Consider the following 20,044-nt stretch of genomic DNA (forward strand, 5'->3'; position numbering starts at 1 on the left):
CTGCTCTGTAGGGTCAACACCTGTATAGCTGCTCTTTTGATGTAGTCATAGCTGATCCTCAGAGCCAGTTGGTCTGGGGATCAATTCTTCCCAGTGATGCCAATAGCAATCAAGGCTCAACTACAATAAGACAATGCACACAGCTCACACAGGGGCCCACATGGAGTGCCCAGCTCAGGTGACTGGGCCCTATAAGACATCTACTACACCAGGTCACTCTACCAAATCCAGGAGACATAGAAGATCTACCTAATAAGCCACTGTAATCAAGACAGCCTGGTACTGGCACAAAAATAGAAATATAGATCAATGGAACAGAACAGAGAACCCAAATCATCCCAAGCTATTACGCTCAATTAATATTTGACAAAGGAAGAAAGAGCATATAGTGGAGTAAAGACAGTCTCTTCAACAAGTGGTGTTGGGAAAATTGGACAGGTACATACAAAAAAAAATGAAACTAGACCACCAACTTACACCATATACAAGAATAAACTCAAAATGGATAAAATACTTGAATGTAAAAAAAAAAAATACACCTACTAAGAAGGTCTCCTTATGACTAAGTAGACTCAAATTTTTAAAGACAGAGCCCAGAAGCCATTTCTGCACAGGAGCCTCTCACACAAACAGCATTTTACAGAGAAGCCTGCACTAGTCTGCCTGCACTGTGTTTCTGCTATCTGAGCCAACGCTTATAAAGGAGTTCCTAGAATTCTATTTCAACCAATATGACTGAGACTTTCCCCATCCAATCAGAGTGGCTCTATTTTGATCAATCAGAACAGTGCTTTTGGAGCAATCAAACTGTGAGAATTTGGAGTTCTCATTTACATTAGGGTGGACCAATCAGGGACAAGGGGTGAGGACTGCTGCCATCTAAGCCAGCTTCCCTCTGGCTTAGGGAGTGCACTTTCCCTTTCCACTGAAGACTGAGTTTCCCTAGCTGAGCTGAAACTCCAAATATGTCTCACCAGAGCAGAGCAGAGCTGCCTCGCTGAAGAGAGGCCTGGCTCTGGGGCAGTCTCACAGCTGTGCTGTTTTCATAGCCACACTGCCTCAAATTGAGCTGTTCCATGGTCATGCTGTTTTCAAAGCTGTGCTACAGAACTATTAAGCTATTCCACAGTAGTGCTGTTTTTACAGCTATGATGTACTACTGATGAGCTATTTGTACTGAATACTTTCTATCTTCACAAAGACCTGCCAGGCTGTGATAACTGATATTGTGACAACTGATCTTGCATTTTATATTCAATCCTTGGACCTACTGCTTCTCGAATTCTTCAAATACCCTGCAAAACAGTATGGGGCTCTGCATGTGTATGGGGGTGCTCCCCTTTAAATGAGGAGCCATAGACTGGCCTGAGGCACATTGTGTTTTGAAGCAGCTAGGACAGTCATTAAAAAGCTGTAATTTGGGGGACTGTATTCTCAACCCGCGGGAGATGACATAGGGAGGCCTAAGAACAGTTCCCTTTTCTGAGGGGTGCTCTTCTACCTCTTTGATGTCCCACCAATCCACCCCCCTACCCCCAACACACACACCCAGGCTGCCCCATCCAGGCCTCATCTATCTCTTAGGGACATTACAACCTCTTCTGATCTCATCCCCTTTGAACCACTTCCCATCTGGAGAGATCTTTCTAGAACCTTTCTGTGAGCCCCTTAAGGCAGATATCAGGTTTGCCTCCTCTCTGGTTCTCAGCCCCAGCAGGGTCTGGCAGGAGTTGGTGCCCACAGTGTTTGTGGTACTGTTGTGGTCATAGTGGTTGGCTCCCAACATCCAGAAACCCCAATCAATGATGGTGATGTATGAGCATGTGACTCATTTCTGGCCAATGAGACACTAGGGGAGGTCTCCTGGGAGGCTGGGTTGGGGAAGGAGAAGAGGGACTTTCGGGAAAATGGGACACAAGGAGAGGTACCCTAAATGGTGGCTGACATTATTGTTTTTGTTGTTTATTTGGCTTAAAAGGATGGATGAAGTGCTAGCCACCATTAAGGATGGTGTACTAATAGTTTCAGGACCTGCACAAATTTTATATACTTGCTCTCCACCATGACTGGGATCAATGCAAAATGAAAATGTGGGGCCTCAATTAGTGACACCAGCTACGTCCTTTGCAGCTCTCTAATGAAAGCCTGAAGGGGGACCGAAGATGGCGACCAGCAAGAAGTCAGGGAGGGAGAGTGTGTGGGAGAGTGAGGGAGTGATAGAGGAGTGTGTGGACATGTGTGGTGTGTGTGAGTGAGAGCTAGGGACAGTTAGATCCTTCAGGTCTTCCAAGGGGCTGCCAAACTGGGCAGTCTTAGATGGCAAAAACCCGCTGCCACAAACACTCCAGGGGCGACCAGCGTGGGCACAGAGACCATGCCATCTTGAAGAACAGAACTACTTGAGACTAGGATCCTCACCACTACCCAACCTGGTCTCAGACACAATCCAGGACGCTACAGCCACTTGGGTAAAAAACCTGTGACCACAGCTGTAGAACCATGGACACCAAGAAGCCAGGCACCCCAGCCACAGATTTCTGTGAGTCACAGAGCCAATCCACCTCTCTGCTGGCCCCGTGGCAGTGGCATAAGAACTGCCAGACCATCTCTGCTAAAACAGGCCTCCTGCCCACACACAGCAGCAGCAGCTCTACTCAATTTGAGCCTGGGTGTGTGAACACGGGAAGTTTGTTTCCCATGGCCAGACCCCAGGCCCATGCAGGGAGGCTGTGCTGAATCTGAGCCTGCATGTGCGGACATAGGAAGTTTGTTTACCGCAACCAGACCCCATGCCCATGCAGGGAGACTGTGCTGAATTTGAGCCTGAGAGCACGAACTTAGGGAGTTAGATTTCCATGATCAGACCCCGCGCCCACCCAGGGAAGCTGCACTGAATTTAAGCCTGGGTGTGTGGACACGGGGAGTTTGTTTCCCACAGTGCATACCTGCGGGACTAGACCCCATGCCGACACAGGACGGCAGAGCCACCTCACCTTGATTCAGGGCAAGCACACATGGAAGACTGTTTTCTGCAGGGCAGGAGTGGACCTCCTGCCAACACAATGTGACTATGCAACCCAGTCCCCCAAGCAGACCAGGGACCCTGATTCCCTGAGTGAGAGTCAGCACTGTGCACCAGTGACTTGACTGAGTTTCTCATCTTGTGCACCTGGGATCCCTGATTCCCAGTGCATTCACACTAAGAGCCAATGAATCCAATTCTTAGCACATGGGCACACAGGGACCCGGATTCTCGGTGTGAGGCTGCCCCAAGCAACAGAGACTCTGATACTCAATTCTTGACATGGGCATAGGGGGTCTCTGACTCCTGACATGCACTAGGAGACTCTGATTTTCAGCACACACCAGCAGGGTCTCTGTTTCAGTGTGGTACAGGAAGGGTCCCTGATTCTAGGTGTGCATATGAGGCCACACTAAGCACCTGTGACTGTGATCCTGGGCGAGCGTGGCTCCCACCAACCCACGGCAGCTACACATGTTGGGCTCAGAGCTCTTCAGTGACAATCAGGGCTTGCAAAGCTCCCACTGCACACAGCCCAGGCCGCAGCAACTTGACATTTGAACCTTCTTCTGATAGTTAGAATGGGGTGACAACGAAACAATCCTCAGAAGAAAGAATATGAGGAATCTCCAAGAAATGAAATAAATGAAACAGAAGCATGCAACATGATAGAAAATGAATTCAGAGTAATGGTCATACAGTTCATACACTGGATGGACGAGAAAATCAACAACCTATGCAAAAATCAGGAAGAAATAAAAAGTGATATAGCTACAATCAAAAACACCATGGAATGTTTCAACAGTAGACTAGAAGAAGCAGAGGACCGAATTAGTGAGTTAGAAGATCAGGTACAGAAACAAGCCCAATGTGAACAGCAACTGGAGAAAAAAATTAAAAAGCAGGAGGAGAGCCTAAGGAAACTTTGGGATAATGCAAAATGAAGTAACATATGTATAATAGGGCTGCCATAAGGACAAGAAGAGCAGCAAGGATTCGAAAATCTATTTGAAGAAACAATGACAGAAAACTTCCCTGATATAGAGAAGAAAAAAGTTACACAAGTACAGAGAGTCCCAAGCAAGATGAATCCCAAAAGACCCACACCAAGACATGTCATAAGTACAATGGCAAATGTTAATGACAAAGAAAGAATCTTAAGGCTGCCAGAGAGAGACAGAAAGTTACCTACAAAGGATCCCCCATCAGATTATCAAGTGATTTCTCAACAGAAACACATCAAGCTAGAAGGGAATGGAAGGAGGTACTCAAAGTGATGCAAAGTAAAGGAATGAATCCAAGAATACTCTATCCAGTAAGACTATCAATCAAAATTTAAGGAGAAATCAGGAGCTTCACAGACAAAAAAAGGCTAAGGGAGTTTATCACTACCAAGCCAGCAATGCAAAAAATGCTAAATGGAATGTGGTAAAAAGAAGAAATAGAAAGGGAAGAAGGAACACAGGCATAAAATACAGAAATGGCTACAAACAAGTACCTATCAATAATAACATTAAATGTTAATGGATTAAATGCTCCAATCAAAAGACATTGAGTGAATGAATGGATAAGAAAACATGACCCATATATATGCTGTGTACAGGAGACCCACCTCAGAACAAGGGACTCACACAGACTGAAAGTGAAGGGATGGAAAAATATCTATCAGGCAAATGGAAATTTAAAAAAAAAGCTGGGGTAGCAATAATTATAATCTGACAAAAAAGACCTCAAAGTGAAGACCATAACAAGAGACAAGCATATGTAACACCTTAATCAATAAAAAAATTTTTGAAAAAAAGAAAAGAAAAGAAGAAATAGAAATGGTAAATAAATAAAGAACTGCAAACTCCAAAAAAAAAAAAAAAGGCCACTTCATAATTCTAAATGGATCAATATAAAAAGAGGATATAACTCTGGTAAACATTTATGTACCCAATGCAGGAGCACCAAAATACATTAAAAAAAAAAAAAACTTCTGGAAGAAATCAGGGGTGAGATTGACAGCAAAACAATCGTAGTAGGAGACATTAATACCCCATTAACATCACTGGATAAATCCCCTAGACAAAAATTAGCAAAGAAACTACAATACTAAACAAATCATTAGATCAGATGGACTTAATCGAAATCTTTAGAACATTCCACCCCAAAACTACAGAATATACATTCTTCTCAAGCGCACATGGGACATTTTCAAAGATAGACCACATATTGGGACACAGGCAAAGTCTCTATAAATTCAAGTGGATTGAAATGATATCAAGCATCTTCTCAGATCACAATGGCATAAAATTAGAAATCAACTACAGTAAAAACAATCACAAAAATTCAAACACTTGGAGGCTGAATAGCAGACTATTAAACAATGAGTGGGTTACCAAAGAGATCAAAGAAGAAATAAAACACTCCCTGGAAACAAACGACAATAAAAACACAACAATCCAGGAGAAACCAAGATGGCGGCAAAGGTAAACACCTAAACTGCTGCCTCGCACAACAATATCAAAACTACAACTAAAAGACAAAATGGAAACCATCCAGAACCACAGGAAAGCTGGCTGAGTGGAAATTCTACAACTAGAAGAAAAGAGGAAAGCACATTGAGACTCAGAGGAGCTACAAAAGGCTGAGGTATGGAGGCTCGCATGCGTAGGGGAGGAGTGGCTGTGTGCATGGGCGGCTGGCTGGCTTTCTAAAGCAGGAGGGAAAAGGAAACTCCCAAATGCACTGAACTCCAGTCCCGGGCGAGATGCTGGGAAACCAGTCTCATTCAGGGGGAATCTGGACTGTTAGGAAAAAGAAAGCACACTGAGACTTGGGAGCTGCAGAAGGCAGAGGTCTGGAGAGGCGCGCATGCGCGCAGAGAGGACTGACTGCTGAATGCATGGGAGGCTGAGTGCGCAGCTGGCTTTCTAAAGCAGGAGGGAGACAGAAGCTTCCAACTGTGTTGAACTCCAGTTCCAGGCAAGTTTCTGGGAACCCTGACTCATTCGGGGAGAAACTGAACTGTCTGGCAGCAGGTGAAACTCAAGGGCGGCTTTCTCTCAGAGGTGCTTGCAGCAATTACCAAGGGACACTGAGACCCAGGGGCCTCATAGGGCAGGGCTGATGGGAAAGCAAGGCTGTCTACTCCACCCTGAAACTCCGCCCCACCCAAGCTGAGCACAGATGCTTTTGCAATTTTGCAAGTCTTGTCTCATAAGAGTATCTCCAGCACAGAAGTTCTCCCAGCATAGACACAGCTGATCCTCACAGCTAATTGGCCTGGAGGTCAATTCCTCCCAGTGATACCAACAACAATCAAGGCTTAACTACAACAAGACTGTGCACACAGCCCACAAAGGGGTGCACCAAGAGTGTCCACCTCAGGTAACTGGGGAGGCTGAGCCACTGTGCCCTAGAGGACACCTACCACAAAAAGCTGCTCTACCAACTCAAGGAAGCAGCAAAAATGTGTAGACGAAGAAACAGATGACAAATGAAAGAAATGAAGGAAAACAAATGACTGGATATAGAGTTCAAAACCACAGTTATAAGTTTTTTCAAGAATTTCCTAGAAAAGGCTGATAAATTTAACGAGACCCTAAAGGATATGAAAAAGGACCAACTAGAAATTAAACAGAGACCTAACAGCAGATTAGAGGACCGCAAGAATCAAGTCAAAGAGTTGAAATACAAAGAAGCAAAAAACACTCAGCTGGAAAAGCAAAATGAAAAAAGAATCCAAAAATTTGAAGATAGTGTAAGGAGCCTCTGGGACAACCTCAAGCATACCAACATCAGAATTATGGGGGTGCCAGAAGAAGAGAGAGAGCAAGATACTGAAAACCGATTTGAAGAAATAATGACAGAAAACTTCCCCCACATGCTGAAAGAAATAGACTTACAAGTCCAGGAAGTGCACAGAACCCCAAACAAAAGGAATCCAAAGAGGACCACACCAAGAAACATCATAATTAAAATGCCAAGAGCAAAAGACAAAGAGAGAATATTAAAAGCAGCAATAGAAAAACAGTTAATTACCTACAAGGGAGCACCCATACGACTGTCAGCCGATTTCTCAACAGAAACTATGCAGGCCAGATGGGAGTGGCAAGAAATATTCAAAGTGATGAATAGCAAAAACCTACAACCCAGATTACTCTACCCAGCAAAGCTATCAGTCAGAATTGAAGGTCAGATAAAGAGCTTCACAGATAAGAACAAACTAACTCTCTATCCCTCTCCCTTCCTCTCTGTATAAAATCGATAAAATATCTTTAAAATGCCAAGAGCAAAAGACAAAGAGAGAATATTAAGGAGCAAGAGAAAAACAGTTAGATACTTACAAGGGAGTACCCATACAACTGTCAGCTGATTTCTCAACAGAAACTATGGAGGCCATACAAAGTGGTGAATAGCAAGCACCTACAACCAAGATTACTCTACCCAGCAAAGCTATCATTTAGAGTTGAAGGTCATATAAAGAGCTTCACAAACAAGAAAAAGCTAAAGGAGTTCATCACCACCAAACCAGTATTATATGAAATGCTGAAGGGTATTCTCTAAGAAGAAGAAAAAGGTAAAGATAAAAATTATGAACAACAAAGTGACAACAAATACAGATCTATCAACAAGTGAATCTAAAAATCAAGTGAATAAAAAATCTGATGAACAGAATAAACTGGTGAATATAATAGAATCAGGGGCATAGAAAGGGAATGGACTGACAATTCTCGGGGGGAAGAGGGTATGGGGGTGCGGGAAGAGACTGGACAAAAATCTTACACCTATGGATGAGGACAGTGGTGGGGGGAGGTAGGGCATGTGGTGGGGTGGGAACCGGGTGGAGGGGAGCTATGGGGGGAAAAAGAGGAACAACTATAATAATCTGAACAATAAAGATTTATTTTTTTTAAAAAAGCAATCCCATTTACCACTGCAACAACAACAACAACAAAAAATAAGATACCTAGAAATAAACTTAACCATGGAGATAAAGGACCTGTACTCAGAAAATTTCGGAACACTGAAAAAAAGAGATAGAGGAAGACATAAACAAATGGAAGAATATACCATGTTCATGGATTGGTTGAATCAACATCATTAAAATGTCCATACTACCCAAAGCAACCTATAAATTTAATGCAATCCCCATTAAAATACCAACAGCATACTTCAAAGACCTAGAAAAAATTCTCCAAAAATTCATGTGAAATAAAAAAAGACCCTGAATAGCTGCAGCAATCTTGAGAAAGAAGAACAATGTTGGAGGTATTACAACTGTAATGATCTGAACAGATACAAAGGCAGAGAAGCCATACTACAAAACCATTATTCTCAAAACTTCCTGGTACTGGCACAAGAACAGACATACAGACCAGTGGAACAGAACAGAGAACTCAGAAATCAACACAAGCCATTATGCACAATTAATATTTGACAAAGGAGGCAAGACCATACAATGGAGTCAAGACAATCTCTTCTATAAATGGTGTTGGGAAAATTGGACAGATACTTGCAAAAAAATGAAACTAAACCACCAACTTACACCATACACAAAAATAAACTCAAAATGGTTAAAGGACTTAAACATAAGATGGGAAACCATAAAAATCTTGGAAGAAGCCATAGGCAGCAAAATAGCAGACCTTTGTCATAGCAGTATATTTAACGATACAGCTCCTAGGGCAATGGAAACTAATGAGAAAATAAACAAATGGGACTACATCAAAATAAAAAGCTTCTGCACAGCAAAAGAAACCATCAACAAAACAATAAGAAAGCCCACTGCATGGGAGGACATACTTGCCAATGTTATCTCCAATAAGGGTTTAATCTCCAACATTTACAGGGAACTCATACAACTTAACAAAAGGAAGATAAACAACCCAATCAAAAAAGGGGCAAATGACCTAAATAGATACTTTTTGAAAGAGGATATTCAGAAAGCCAAGAGACATATGAAAACATGCTCAAAGTCACTAATCATCTAAGAGATGCAAATGAAAACAACAATGAGGTACCACCTCACACCTGTCAGAATGGCTATCACCAACAAATCAACAAACGACAAGTGCTGGTGAGGATGCGGAGAAAAAGGAACCCTTCTTCACTGCTGGTGGGAATGCAGACTGGTGCAGCCACTGTGGAAAACAGTATGGCTTTTCCTCAAAAAATTAAAAATGTAACTGCCGTTTTACCCAGTAATACCACTTCTAGGAATATATCCCAAGAAATCAGAAACACCAATCAGAAAGGATATATGCACCCCTATGTTCATAGCAGCACAATTTACAATAGCTAAGATTTGGAAACAGCCTAAATGCCCATCAGCAGATGAGTGGATTAGAAAACTGTGGTACATCTACACAATGGAATACTACTCTGCTATAAAAAAGAAGGAATTCTTACCAGGATGGAACTAGAGAGCATTATGCTAAGTGAAATAAGCCAGGCAGTGAAAGTAAAATACCACATGATCTCACTCATTTATGGATAATAAAGAACATTATAACCTGATGAACAAAAAGATAGATATAGAGGCAGAGAAGCATCGAACAGACTGTCAAATGACAGTGGGAAGGCTGGGGAGGGTTGGGGGGTGGGGGGGCGGTAAGAGATCAACCGAAGGACTTGTATGCATGTATATAAGCATAACCAATGGACACAAGACACTGGGAGGGGGGTGAGGACATGTGCAGGGGGGTAGGGGAGGCTGGGGGAAGGTCAATTGGGGAAAAAAAGTAGTCATGTGTACTACTAGTTGTAATACTTTAAACAATAAAAAAAGAAAAAAGAAATATAAAGAAAGAAAAAAGAAAAAAAGAAAATGTGGGGCCTCTTATTTTTAAAAAAATGTCCTATTTAAAGTACTGAAATATAAATATTTTCCTTTCCCATGTTCTCTCAACCTGGCATGGTGCTTTATTTGCTGTTAAAGTTACACTCCCTCGGGCATGGGAATACTTGTGGGACAAAGGCCCCTCAGTTGTTTCTGCATCAAACCTACTAGCTGCTGAATTTCCCTTCCTACCAGCCACCAAACTGTGGGCAGGGAAGTGAAGCCAAGCATCTCTCTTTCCCATGGTGTATTGCAATCCCCATGGATATTGCATCCCTGCTGGGGGCCGAGAGTAGCAGTGGTTGTTAGGCAGGAACTTGGAGGGGAAAGCTGAGAACCCATCCAGGGGTGATAGGTAGGAGGCAGGACCATACTTGAGCCAAGACTCCAAGTTTTTGATGCATACTTCATTGTCCCATTAGTCTTCACTTTTAAAACAAATTTAAAGATAGTATTAAGAATTTCAAGACTACAATTGCCAAAGCATTAAGTCCTACATGCAAGGCCCTTCTGAGCAATAGGACCCTGTGTAGTTGCACTCGTTGTTCATCCCTGAAGCCAAGCCTGTTCACTGCAGTCTGTTTTCCACACAGCAGATGACATTTTCAAACCCAGATTTGATAATGTACCTTCCCATTGTCACCTTGCTATGATTTCCCATTATTTTCAGGACAATGGTCCTGTCCTTACTCTGCCTCACTGGCAGTATAAACTCTGAATGATCTGGCCCAAGCCTATCCTTTAACCTCATTTTGTGTTAGAAGAATCTGAAGCAGTATCTTGGAGCCTTCTAGAGAGGGCACAAGGCTGCAGAAAAGGAGTGTCTCAAAGCTCCTTGGTGACATCAGGAAACCAGGAGGCCCTTATCATGAATCTCATTTAGAAACAGCATTGCTACCGGTTCAAGGGGCATTTGTTTTGTCCCTTTCATTGCTAACATGTTGTCTTAATATCTGCCATTCGCTAGGCAGACCATTCGACACCTGTATCTCCTTCCTGAAGAAGCAGAGTACACTGCCATGATGCTGGCCATAGCTCTCAGGTACCCACCCACCACATAACTGAAGTGGAATGTTCCTGTACCTGACCATTGTGGGTCACTGTTCCTGAGTGGCCAGAAGCATATGTTTACTGGGCTGGGGCTCCCACTCTCACCCCCACCTTCCCTTGCCCCAGAAGAGAACAAGCCCCACTGTAATGTAGCCATCATTACATTTACTGAGCCTTCCTGTCTAGGGACATAGACATGAACAAGGAAAACTTTCTGCCAATCTGCGGCGGGGGGGTGTTACCCAGGAGGAGAAATGTGCTGAGTAGCAGGAGAGCAGTGTGTGCAAGGAGAGAGGCTCTGCTGAGGAACCTAGGCTGGGAAGACCTCCCATAGGAGGGGAACTGGGGCCTTATTAATAAGAAGAAACTCACTGGCGAGACCAGGTAGGAAAGAAGTTCCAGCATAATAATAGGCTGCTGAGTTTTACTGCAACAGGCCATATGCTAAGCATTTCACATGTCTTGAGTCTCACCTAATTTAGCAGATAAGGAAACTGAGACTCAGAGAGAGCAATTAATTGTCAGAGTCCTATCCTAAGTGGGGTCTTCATTTCTAGAGTGTGGAGCTGAAGGTGAAGGGCCAGGCCAGGGTCTGGGACAGAAACTTGAAGAATAGGGAGTGTAAAGAAGGGAAGTCCCCAGCTGAGAAGTGCAGAGACCAGGGGCCATGTGGGGTGGGGGTGGGCCTACCACATGGTAAATCTGACACCAGGAGACATCCTAGCCTCAGGCCTTGGTTGATATCCAGGGCGTGGCACTCAGTGCTCAGGATGTGATATAGATTGTTTTTCAGTTTGCCCTGGAAAAAGGGTTGAAAAAAATAAAGAACACAACTCTTCTGAGTTGACAGGGAGCTTTCAGATTTACTAACTTTCAACCACAAGAGTGTGATTCTGAGTTTCCAAGCACAGTCAGTCTTTAGAAGCTAGGGTAGACACCAAAGAGGTGTAACATGGTGAATAGGCAGTCAGCAGAGTAACTGAAACATAGGCCCAGTAGATGTGGGGGAAGGGTTCCTTCAGCGAGGACCAAGAATTACCTTACCACCAGCTCACCGGTCAAAGGGAGGTGGCTTGCACTGATGAAAGGGTCTTCAGAGACCATCTACATGAGCCTATCAGAAACTGTAGAAAAACATAAGGTCAGGCCCCAACTTAGACCTACAAACTGGATGGGAGTCAGGCAAGCTGCATAGTTTTTAGGTTTCATAAGTGAATCAGACACACACTGCTGCAGTTGCCTTACTGCTTCACTTTTTAGATGGGGAAACTGAGGCCCAGTGGGACACAATGACTGACCTGACTCTAATAGGGAAGGTAGCGTGTAACTACCTCCCAACCACAACACCCTTTCTCCCCCACTGCCATCCTTTCAAGCTGTTGTTTTCTTTTTTCTATTATGGCAGCTGTTAACCAATGGCCTCACCAATTCAAACACCAACAGAATTCCCCAATTTGGGGTGTGGTGAAGAAAGAAACTTTATTCAGTACAAACAGCTCAACAGTGATACAGCACAGCTGTGAAAACAGCACTGCATTGGAACAGCTCAATTTGAGGCAGTGTGGCTATGAAAACAGCACAGCTGAGAGACTGCCCCAGAGCCAGGCCTCTCTTCAGCGAGGCAGCTCTGCTCTGCTCTGGTGAGACATATTTGGAGTTTCAGCTCAGCTAGGGAAACTCCGTCTTCAGTGGAAAAGGAAAGTGCACTCCCTGAGCCAGAGGGGAAGCTGGCTTATATGGCAGGAGTCCCCACCCCTAGTTCCTGATTGGTTCATTTTCATGTAAATGAGGACTCCAAATCCTCACAGTTTGATTGCTCCAAAAGCACTGTCCTGATTGGTCAGAATAGAGCCACTCTGTTTGGTCAGAGTTGCACAGCTCTGATTGGATGGAGAAAGCCTCAGTCATATTGTTTGAAATAGGATTCCAGGAACTCCTTTATATAGCTGGCTTAAATGGTAGAAACACAGTGTAGGCAGGCAGACTAGTGCAAGCTTCTTTGTGAAGTGCAGTTTGTGTGAGAGGCCCCTGTGCAGAAATGGCTGCTGGGCTCTGTTTTCTAAAATTTGAGTCCAGTTATTCATAAGGGGCCCTTCTTAGTAGGTGTCTAACCCCCCTGGGTTCACAGCTGTCTTCAGTTGCAAGCAACTGGGGTACCTTCAATGGTAAAGGTGTTTATTAGCTCAAACTGGAGGATTCTGGAGGTGGGGGCTATCAGGGTCAAACTTACTGCTCTGCAATTCTCCCTGATGTACTCTCTCTTGGTGGCTATTTCAGAAGCTTGGGTGTCCCCCATCTCTAACCTAGCCCATGAGGGTGTTGATTTGTGAAGAAGCTGACTCATCCCTTCTTGCCAGCTGGCTCTGGGCTTAGGCCCCACACCAGCATCTTCTGCTTAGTGGGCAAGCCATAGCTCCACAGGCTGTGTCTGGGGTTCCAGCCCAGGGCTCTTCTCAAGGTGGTACCTGACAGTGCCCCAGCACATGCCCAGCTAAATCAGAAACTCCAGTAATGGTCTCAACACTTTCTTTCTTTCAAAGATTGAGGGTGGCAGATGGGGGAAACTGCGGCTTATTGTGTTAGAGGGTCAATTAAGTTTCCTCAGCTATTGAAGGGTAAAGCCCAGACAAAACAGAAAGTGAGCCTCAACCTGGGTTTTTGAACTCCAACATCTATACCTTTATAATGCTGTCTCTCTAGGTTCAATTACATTCTTCTGGCCTGAAGACACCTTTAGAGGGGCTTCCTGCCCCAGAAAGTGTCTAATATGGAGACTTGGAGGGCAGAAGGTTGGTGTCCATAAAGCCTCAAGCTGTTCTCCACTCATTCCCCCTCAGTGTTCCTACAGCCAGCTCCGTAGAATGCAGTTGCATTTGCCCCCAGACTCCTTGAGGGTAAGATATGGATTGGGACACCATGTAGCCAGGATTTGATGAATGATAGTGAGTGCTATTCCTAGGGAAACCCCCCACCCCCAAATGGTTTGCTGGTGAGGGATGGAGAGTCTAGCATTTATGTACCTGGTCTGGAGTGAGGCTGGGGTGGTGGGCAACAGCACCCCTGATTCCTGACCCCTCCTCTCCCTCACCTTCTGTGACTTCAGTCTCCCTAAGTTTATGGCCTCTGAGAATGGCTCAACTAGGACATCAGAAGGAGGCAAGTGGAGAAGAGGAGGAAGGCAGGCTGCAGGCGGAGCTGCACACAGGAGCACAGCAGCTCTACTTCCTGTGGGTGAGGGGCCTGATGCCTGCACCCAGGGGGAGACTGCACAAACCTTTCGGCACAGGCTGCCTGCCTACCTAGCCTCTGTACCTACCTGCCTCTCTCTCTGGCCACTGCCTCCCATCTGGGGCTGGCATTCCTGCTAAGTCCTACAGCCTGGACTGTGTCCTACATCACCATGGGACTGGCAAGGGGTTGGGCCGGAAACTAGAACCCGCCCTCCCATCACTGGGCACTGCTCCTTCCTCATTTTGCTGCTGATTCTAGCCCCAAACAAAACAGATTGAGCTCTTTTGCTCCTTCTGGCAGCTCATCTCTAGCTTGTGGGTGTCTTCTGAGGTACTGCAGACAGCATCAGCCAAGTCGTGGACGACTGGGCCAACACTGTCAGTACTGGGACAGTGTGCCTGGTTCCTGGACCTCGTTCAGTCCTGTCTGTGGGAGGAGAGAAAGCTTTGTCGTGGCAGCCTGAGGATGATGCCCCAGCTTCAATTCAGAGATGCCTTTTGGGTGAGTGAAGACTGTCAAGGAGTTAAACAAGTAGAATGGGAAGACTGGCTGAAATTTCCCCAGGGTAGTTGATTGGGATGTGGTCAAAGGAAGAGAAAGATTTACTCATAAAAATAGTGGTTGTATTTTGTATTTGTGGAGGTAACCTGGGCCACCGTCCCTTCTAAGTTGGAAGATAAAGGGGGTCCTCAGCCTGGGGTATGATTGCTCTGCAAGCTTCAAGACAGTGGGTGAGAGATATCCCCTGTACCCCAGGACTGGTTTCTCCTCCAGGTGACCCTCTCCCCATAGCAGAATTTTTTGAGAGGAGAGTCCAATATGTGGGTGGGAATTTGAGGAGGCCAAATGAAGAAAAGAAGGGAATGGGTCACAGGTTTGGGGAGCAAACAAACCAATTGGGATATTGACTCTGCTATTTAAGGGCTAGATAAGTTATTTTACTTCTCTGAGCCTCATTTTCCCTACTTACGTAGTGGAGGTAAATATTAATAAATATACCAGTCTATTAGGAGGATTAAACATGGTGATCAAATGTAACAAAGTCCCTAGTACCTTGTTGGCATTCAAATAGTAATTCTCTTCCCTCACCCAAACCCCCTTCCTTGCAGTCCTTAGAGACCCTTTGAAGAGGCAGGAGGGCTGGTTAATTCCTTGCTCATTTTCTTAAATTCAATGCAGAGGTAAATCAAATCCTTTCTTCCATGAGAGAATGGCACCCAATTGGTGGCTTGGGCCCAGCCTGCAAGCCCAGTTTGGGCCTCAAATCCCCTCTGATTTTTCCGACGGTTTTTCAGCCTTCTTCTCTGCTCCTGGACTTCTAGCTGTCCCCGGTGCTCAAGAGGGAAAGCTGAGACCTCTCTGATTAGAGCTGAGGAATGTGATTGTCCCAAGAGCCCCCCTATCAACCCCATGGCCCTTTGCCTCAGTCAACAGTTTCCCCTCCCTGGATCCTTTTCTGGGACCTGTGACCAGCATGTGAGTGACCTGTTTTGTGCCTACTCTGGCCACACAGTGGAGAGAGGGCTGCCTGGGTAGGGCACTCTGTGCCTCTCTGGACCTCTGTTTCCCCATATCTACAAAGAGGGAGTGGGACCAGCCCAGAGGAGTCAATGGAGACAGACCTGGCTCAGCCAATCCCACCACCAGGTTGGCAGCTGGGGATTACAAAAGGGGGTGGATAGGTGGCTACAGTGGGGGAGGCAGGGAGTGGTGAGTCACCACATCATTGCTCTGACTTAGAGTATAAGGTTGGGGGAAGGGGGAAGGCCTGAAAATCCAGGTTGCTCTGTAGCCCAGGAGACCCTGATTGTTTTCCCTCCAGGACATCTATCCCACACCAGAGTGCCTGGGCCCACCTTCCCTAGGGCAGAGCTGGGGGCAAGGAGATCTGGGCAGTAGGAGATAGTGTATGAGGAAGCAGGGTGTGGCAGTAGCAGCAGCAACAGAAGCAGCAGCAAGAAAGCAGCTTCCTGAGCCATATCCTGCCACACTCTGCACTTGCCCCACCTCTGAGCCACTGTGGGATTCATGGCCTCCAGGTGCCTCCTGTCCTCTACTGCTGGCTCCCTGGGCCTGATGTGGGGGTACAGCTTCCCTGGGGAAGGTCAGATCTGGGAGGGGGAGAGAAGTGATCAGTGGGAGCCTGACATACTGACCTGGCAAATGCCTCAAAAGTTCACTGTCATCCTCATTGTTCCCAGGGCTTTGAATTCTAGCCCCACTCCCTGACCCTCAGCCCATGAGGACATCTAACACTCACAGAAACATGTGTCAATTCACTCTTTTAAACCAATGAAGTAGTTTTTTGTTTTCCACATTACTTGGGGGAAAATTAAGAGAGCTTAAGTAACTTGCCCAAGATCACAAAGCTTGGATTGAACCCAACAGGCTGGCTCCAGGGCCTGGGTTCTCACCCAAGGTGCTTCATTCTTTTCTATCAACATGGCAGATTACTAAATTTTGGAGCCACATTGGTGAAATGGACAAAAAAAAAATCTGTCCTTCCTACCTCTCAGAGAAGTAGGGAGATCAGGCAAGGTTTATAGAAGTACTTTGAAGCTCAATTTACACATAAATTTGTAAAACACAAAAGGCATACTGATCTAACTGCCAGGAATGTTAGGGATAGAGCACAGCCTTCCCCCTCTACTATTTCTCCCCTCTCCCAGTCCAAGGCAATACCATTAAACCCTGCAGCTTGGCAGTACACTAAAAATGACTAGTCTTTAATAGTGATAGGAAACCCTACAAAAATGATGTCCAATACCACAGCACTTTAATTATCTGGCAATCTCAACTTTCTAGACACAGGTGTCACCAGCCCTGTTTCTGGCACTAGCTAATGGTAAGGAGAGAAACGAAAATCATTTTTAAGGAGCTAAGAGCTTACACTAAAGCCCATATACTTTACTTATACTAGACTAGAGGCCTGGTGCATGAAATTCATGCATGGGGGGGTCCCCTCAGCCAAGCCTGCACACTCTCCAATACAGGACCCCTCAGGGGATGTCCAACTGCTGGTCTACACTGACAGTTGGACATCCCTCTCACAATCCTGGACCGCTGGCTCCTAATTGCTCACCTGCCTGCCTGCCTGGTTGCCCCTAACTGCCCCCCCTCTCTGCTGGCCTGATAGTCCCTCACTGCCTCTGTGTGCCGGCCTGATTGGCCCTAACTGCCACCCCCCCCGCCCCCGCTGGCCTAATCATCCCTCACTGCCCCCCCACCAGCCTAATTGTCCCCAACTGCCCCCCCTGCCAGCCTGGTTGCCCCCAACTGCACCATACCCCCACTGGCCTGGTCACCCCAAACTTCCCCCCCTGCCAGTCTGGTTGCCTCTTACTGCCCCCCCACCCCCTGCCAGACTGGTTCCCCCTCATGACCCCACTGCCAGCCTGGTCATCCCACGCAGCTTGCTGTTCAGTCATTTGGTCATCCCTCACTAACCCCCCTACTGGCCTGGTCACCCCATGCAGCCTGCTTTTCAGTCATTTGGTCCTCCTTCACTAACCCCCCTGCCAGCCTGGTTGCCCCATGCAGCCTGCTTGTTCAGTCATTTGGTAGTCCCTAGGGCTGGCTCTGGCGGCTGGGCAGCTGACATCTGAGGTTTGCCTGCACCTTGAGCCGGCCCTGGGTGGCTGGGGGGCTGAGGGGACTGGGGGACTCCGGAGGCAAATGCGCGGAGCGGTCGGACCTGCCTGGGGGCGGGCCCAGCTGTACCACATGCCTGCTGCCCCAGCAGGGTTGAGGAGACTGGGCACCACCATCTTGTGGCTGTGGGTGCCACCAACTTTGAGGACGTGGCAGTCAATTAGCATATTCCCTCCTTATTGGCTGTGGGTGCTGCCATCTTTGTGAGGGCATGATGATCAATTAGCATATTCCATCTTTATTAGATAGGATGGCCCATAGCTTTTAGGTAGGGCCTATGAACTCTGGTTTTACCCACAATTTTTACAAAATCAGTCATGTAGCAACTAGTAGGGTTCTGCATGGAACCTGATATATATTGGTGATTGATAAATATTGGTGGGCCTGAACTTTTAGAGATAATTTCACAGATATCTGGTAGCCTGATAGCAAGAGAGGAACAAAAAAAAAATTATGAAAAGCAAACAGAATGGCTCATAAGTGGTGGAAACATTCAGCATAGGAGTAGAAAAGTTCTGTCCCTAAGTGGGCCTGTATTTGCAAAGTTATCAGTATTGCCACAGAGTATTTATAGCCTGCTTTTATCTGTGGCAGAGCATTCAGATGCAGGCTGCTGTGGGAATGAGGTGAAGAGTAAGGCTAGCCACATAGGGAGGGAAGGGATAATTTGATTTATATTAAACACACACCAGGATAAAGAGCATCATGGCTTTGCACGAAGTTTGTGGCTGAGCCTCAGAGCAGGGCCTGTCAGTGAAATAAAGCTGAGGCTGAGAATACAGAGAAGGCCTTAGATCTCCAATAACCTGACTCAGCACCAAGTCAGAGGCGCAAAGAAGCCTAGAGAAGGCAGGATGCTTCCCCTCACCCCTCCCATACACACAGCTCTCCTCTCCAGTGGCTGTGCTCCCAGTAGACAACCAAACTGCATTGCAAGAAACATCTGTCTGCATCCTCAGCACAGGGCTGGCAAGTGGAGTATATACTCAGTCAATGTTTGTAGAATAAGTGAATGAACAGTGAATATCTACATGGTCCCACCTGCCTTCCTGAACCTATTTTCTCCTCCATTTCACTTTAGTTATATTTATAAATATTTGTTAAGCAGCGTTCTTGACTAGGTGGTTTAAACACTACTGCTCAGCCTCACCCCTACATCCAATCAGATGAATGAGACCATCTTGCCCTCAAGGAAGTCACCATCCAGTGCTGGAAACTCAGGTTCCCTGATAACTGGGCTAGGCCTTCTGTACCAAGTGGAGCAGGGCTCTGAGGCGTGCTTATCCCTCCCACTGTCTCACTCTCTCCCAGACCTATATATCTAATGGCCTTTGCAAAAAAGTCACTGGGTATTGTTTTAAGAGGAAAGCTCTAGTCCTGGACCAGGTTTTATTGATATCTACATCCTACCCCTTTTGGGGTTATTAAAAGGAAAAGTAAGAGCCTGAGGAGGCTAGGCCAGAGTTACTACAGTGGCCTCTCACCACCACTGTGACCCACCTTTAGGCAGAAGCCACCAAGGGGGACTGAGAATAGGCCTGAAATTTTCCTTCTTCTTTGTGGTCACATCTCCCTTTTAAGCTGGTGTCCAGCTTCATCTGGAAAGCTCTATGCCAAGCATGGAGAGTCTGATGACCCCAAGAGACAGAGGACAGAGGAAAGTACTACTCCCTGGGTGGGAGCATGAATTACCAGGGAGGCACATGGGACTGAGGCTGGGCCCACCCCTCCCCCATGTGTCCACTCAGCTGCTGTAGCTTCTTCCCCTTCCCAGTTTTGAGATTCTGAGGTTCCTCATTTAGGAGACTACAGAGAAGGGCCCCGCTTTTAACCTGTCCTAAAGCTGCCTGTCCACTATCTCAGGACCTGCCAACAGTGGCCCCAGGACTTCATGGAAAATCAGGAGAGGTTGATGTTCACTGGGTACCTGTTTTGTTCTGGACACTTAAAGCTATGAAAATACCTTAAAAGCAAAAAATATAAGATCCTAAAAGGAAAGTGGAAAAATAGAAGAAAAAAAACAGGAATAAAACAGCCTTAGTTGTCTCATCACACAGAGATTGCTGGTAATATTTTGCCATGTTTCTCTAAGATTCTTAACATAGGTACAAGCTAATTTTCTTGCATTTTAAAATTTATTTTTAATCATGGAAAAATACATCTAACATAAAATTTACCATCTTGACCATGTTAAATGTACAGTCCAGATCCGTAATTACATTCACATTGTTATTAAGACCTGCCCCCCACCCTTTCAACATAAT

The 20,044-nt window shown here is 45.8% G+C and overlaps 1 protein-coding gene across 1 annotated transcript in view; it reads left to right on the forward strand.

Annotated features, from left to right (window-relative positions):
* Nucleotides 1-14,379: 14,379 nt before the first annotated feature.
* PSTPIP1 (proline-serine-threonine phosphatase interacting protein 1) overlaps nucleotides 14,380-20,044 on the forward strand; it is a 54,223-nt gene continuing 48,558 nt past the window's right edge. Inside the window, exon 1 of the mRNA XM_080665989.1 lies at nucleotides 14,380-14,630. Within this exon, the coding sequence (XP_080522115.1) occupies nucleotides 14,595-14,630 (36 nt within the window). The 5' untranslated portion in view covers nucleotides 14,380-14,594. The remainder of the gene's footprint in view (nucleotides 14,631-20,044) is intronic.

The sequence above is a fragment of the Plecotus auritus genome (genome assembly GCF_963455305.1).
Source record: "Plecotus auritus genome assembly, chromosome: 1".
Taxonomy (NCBI): domain Eukaryota; kingdom Metazoa; phylum Chordata; class Mammalia; order Chiroptera; family Vespertilionidae; genus Plecotus; species Plecotus auritus.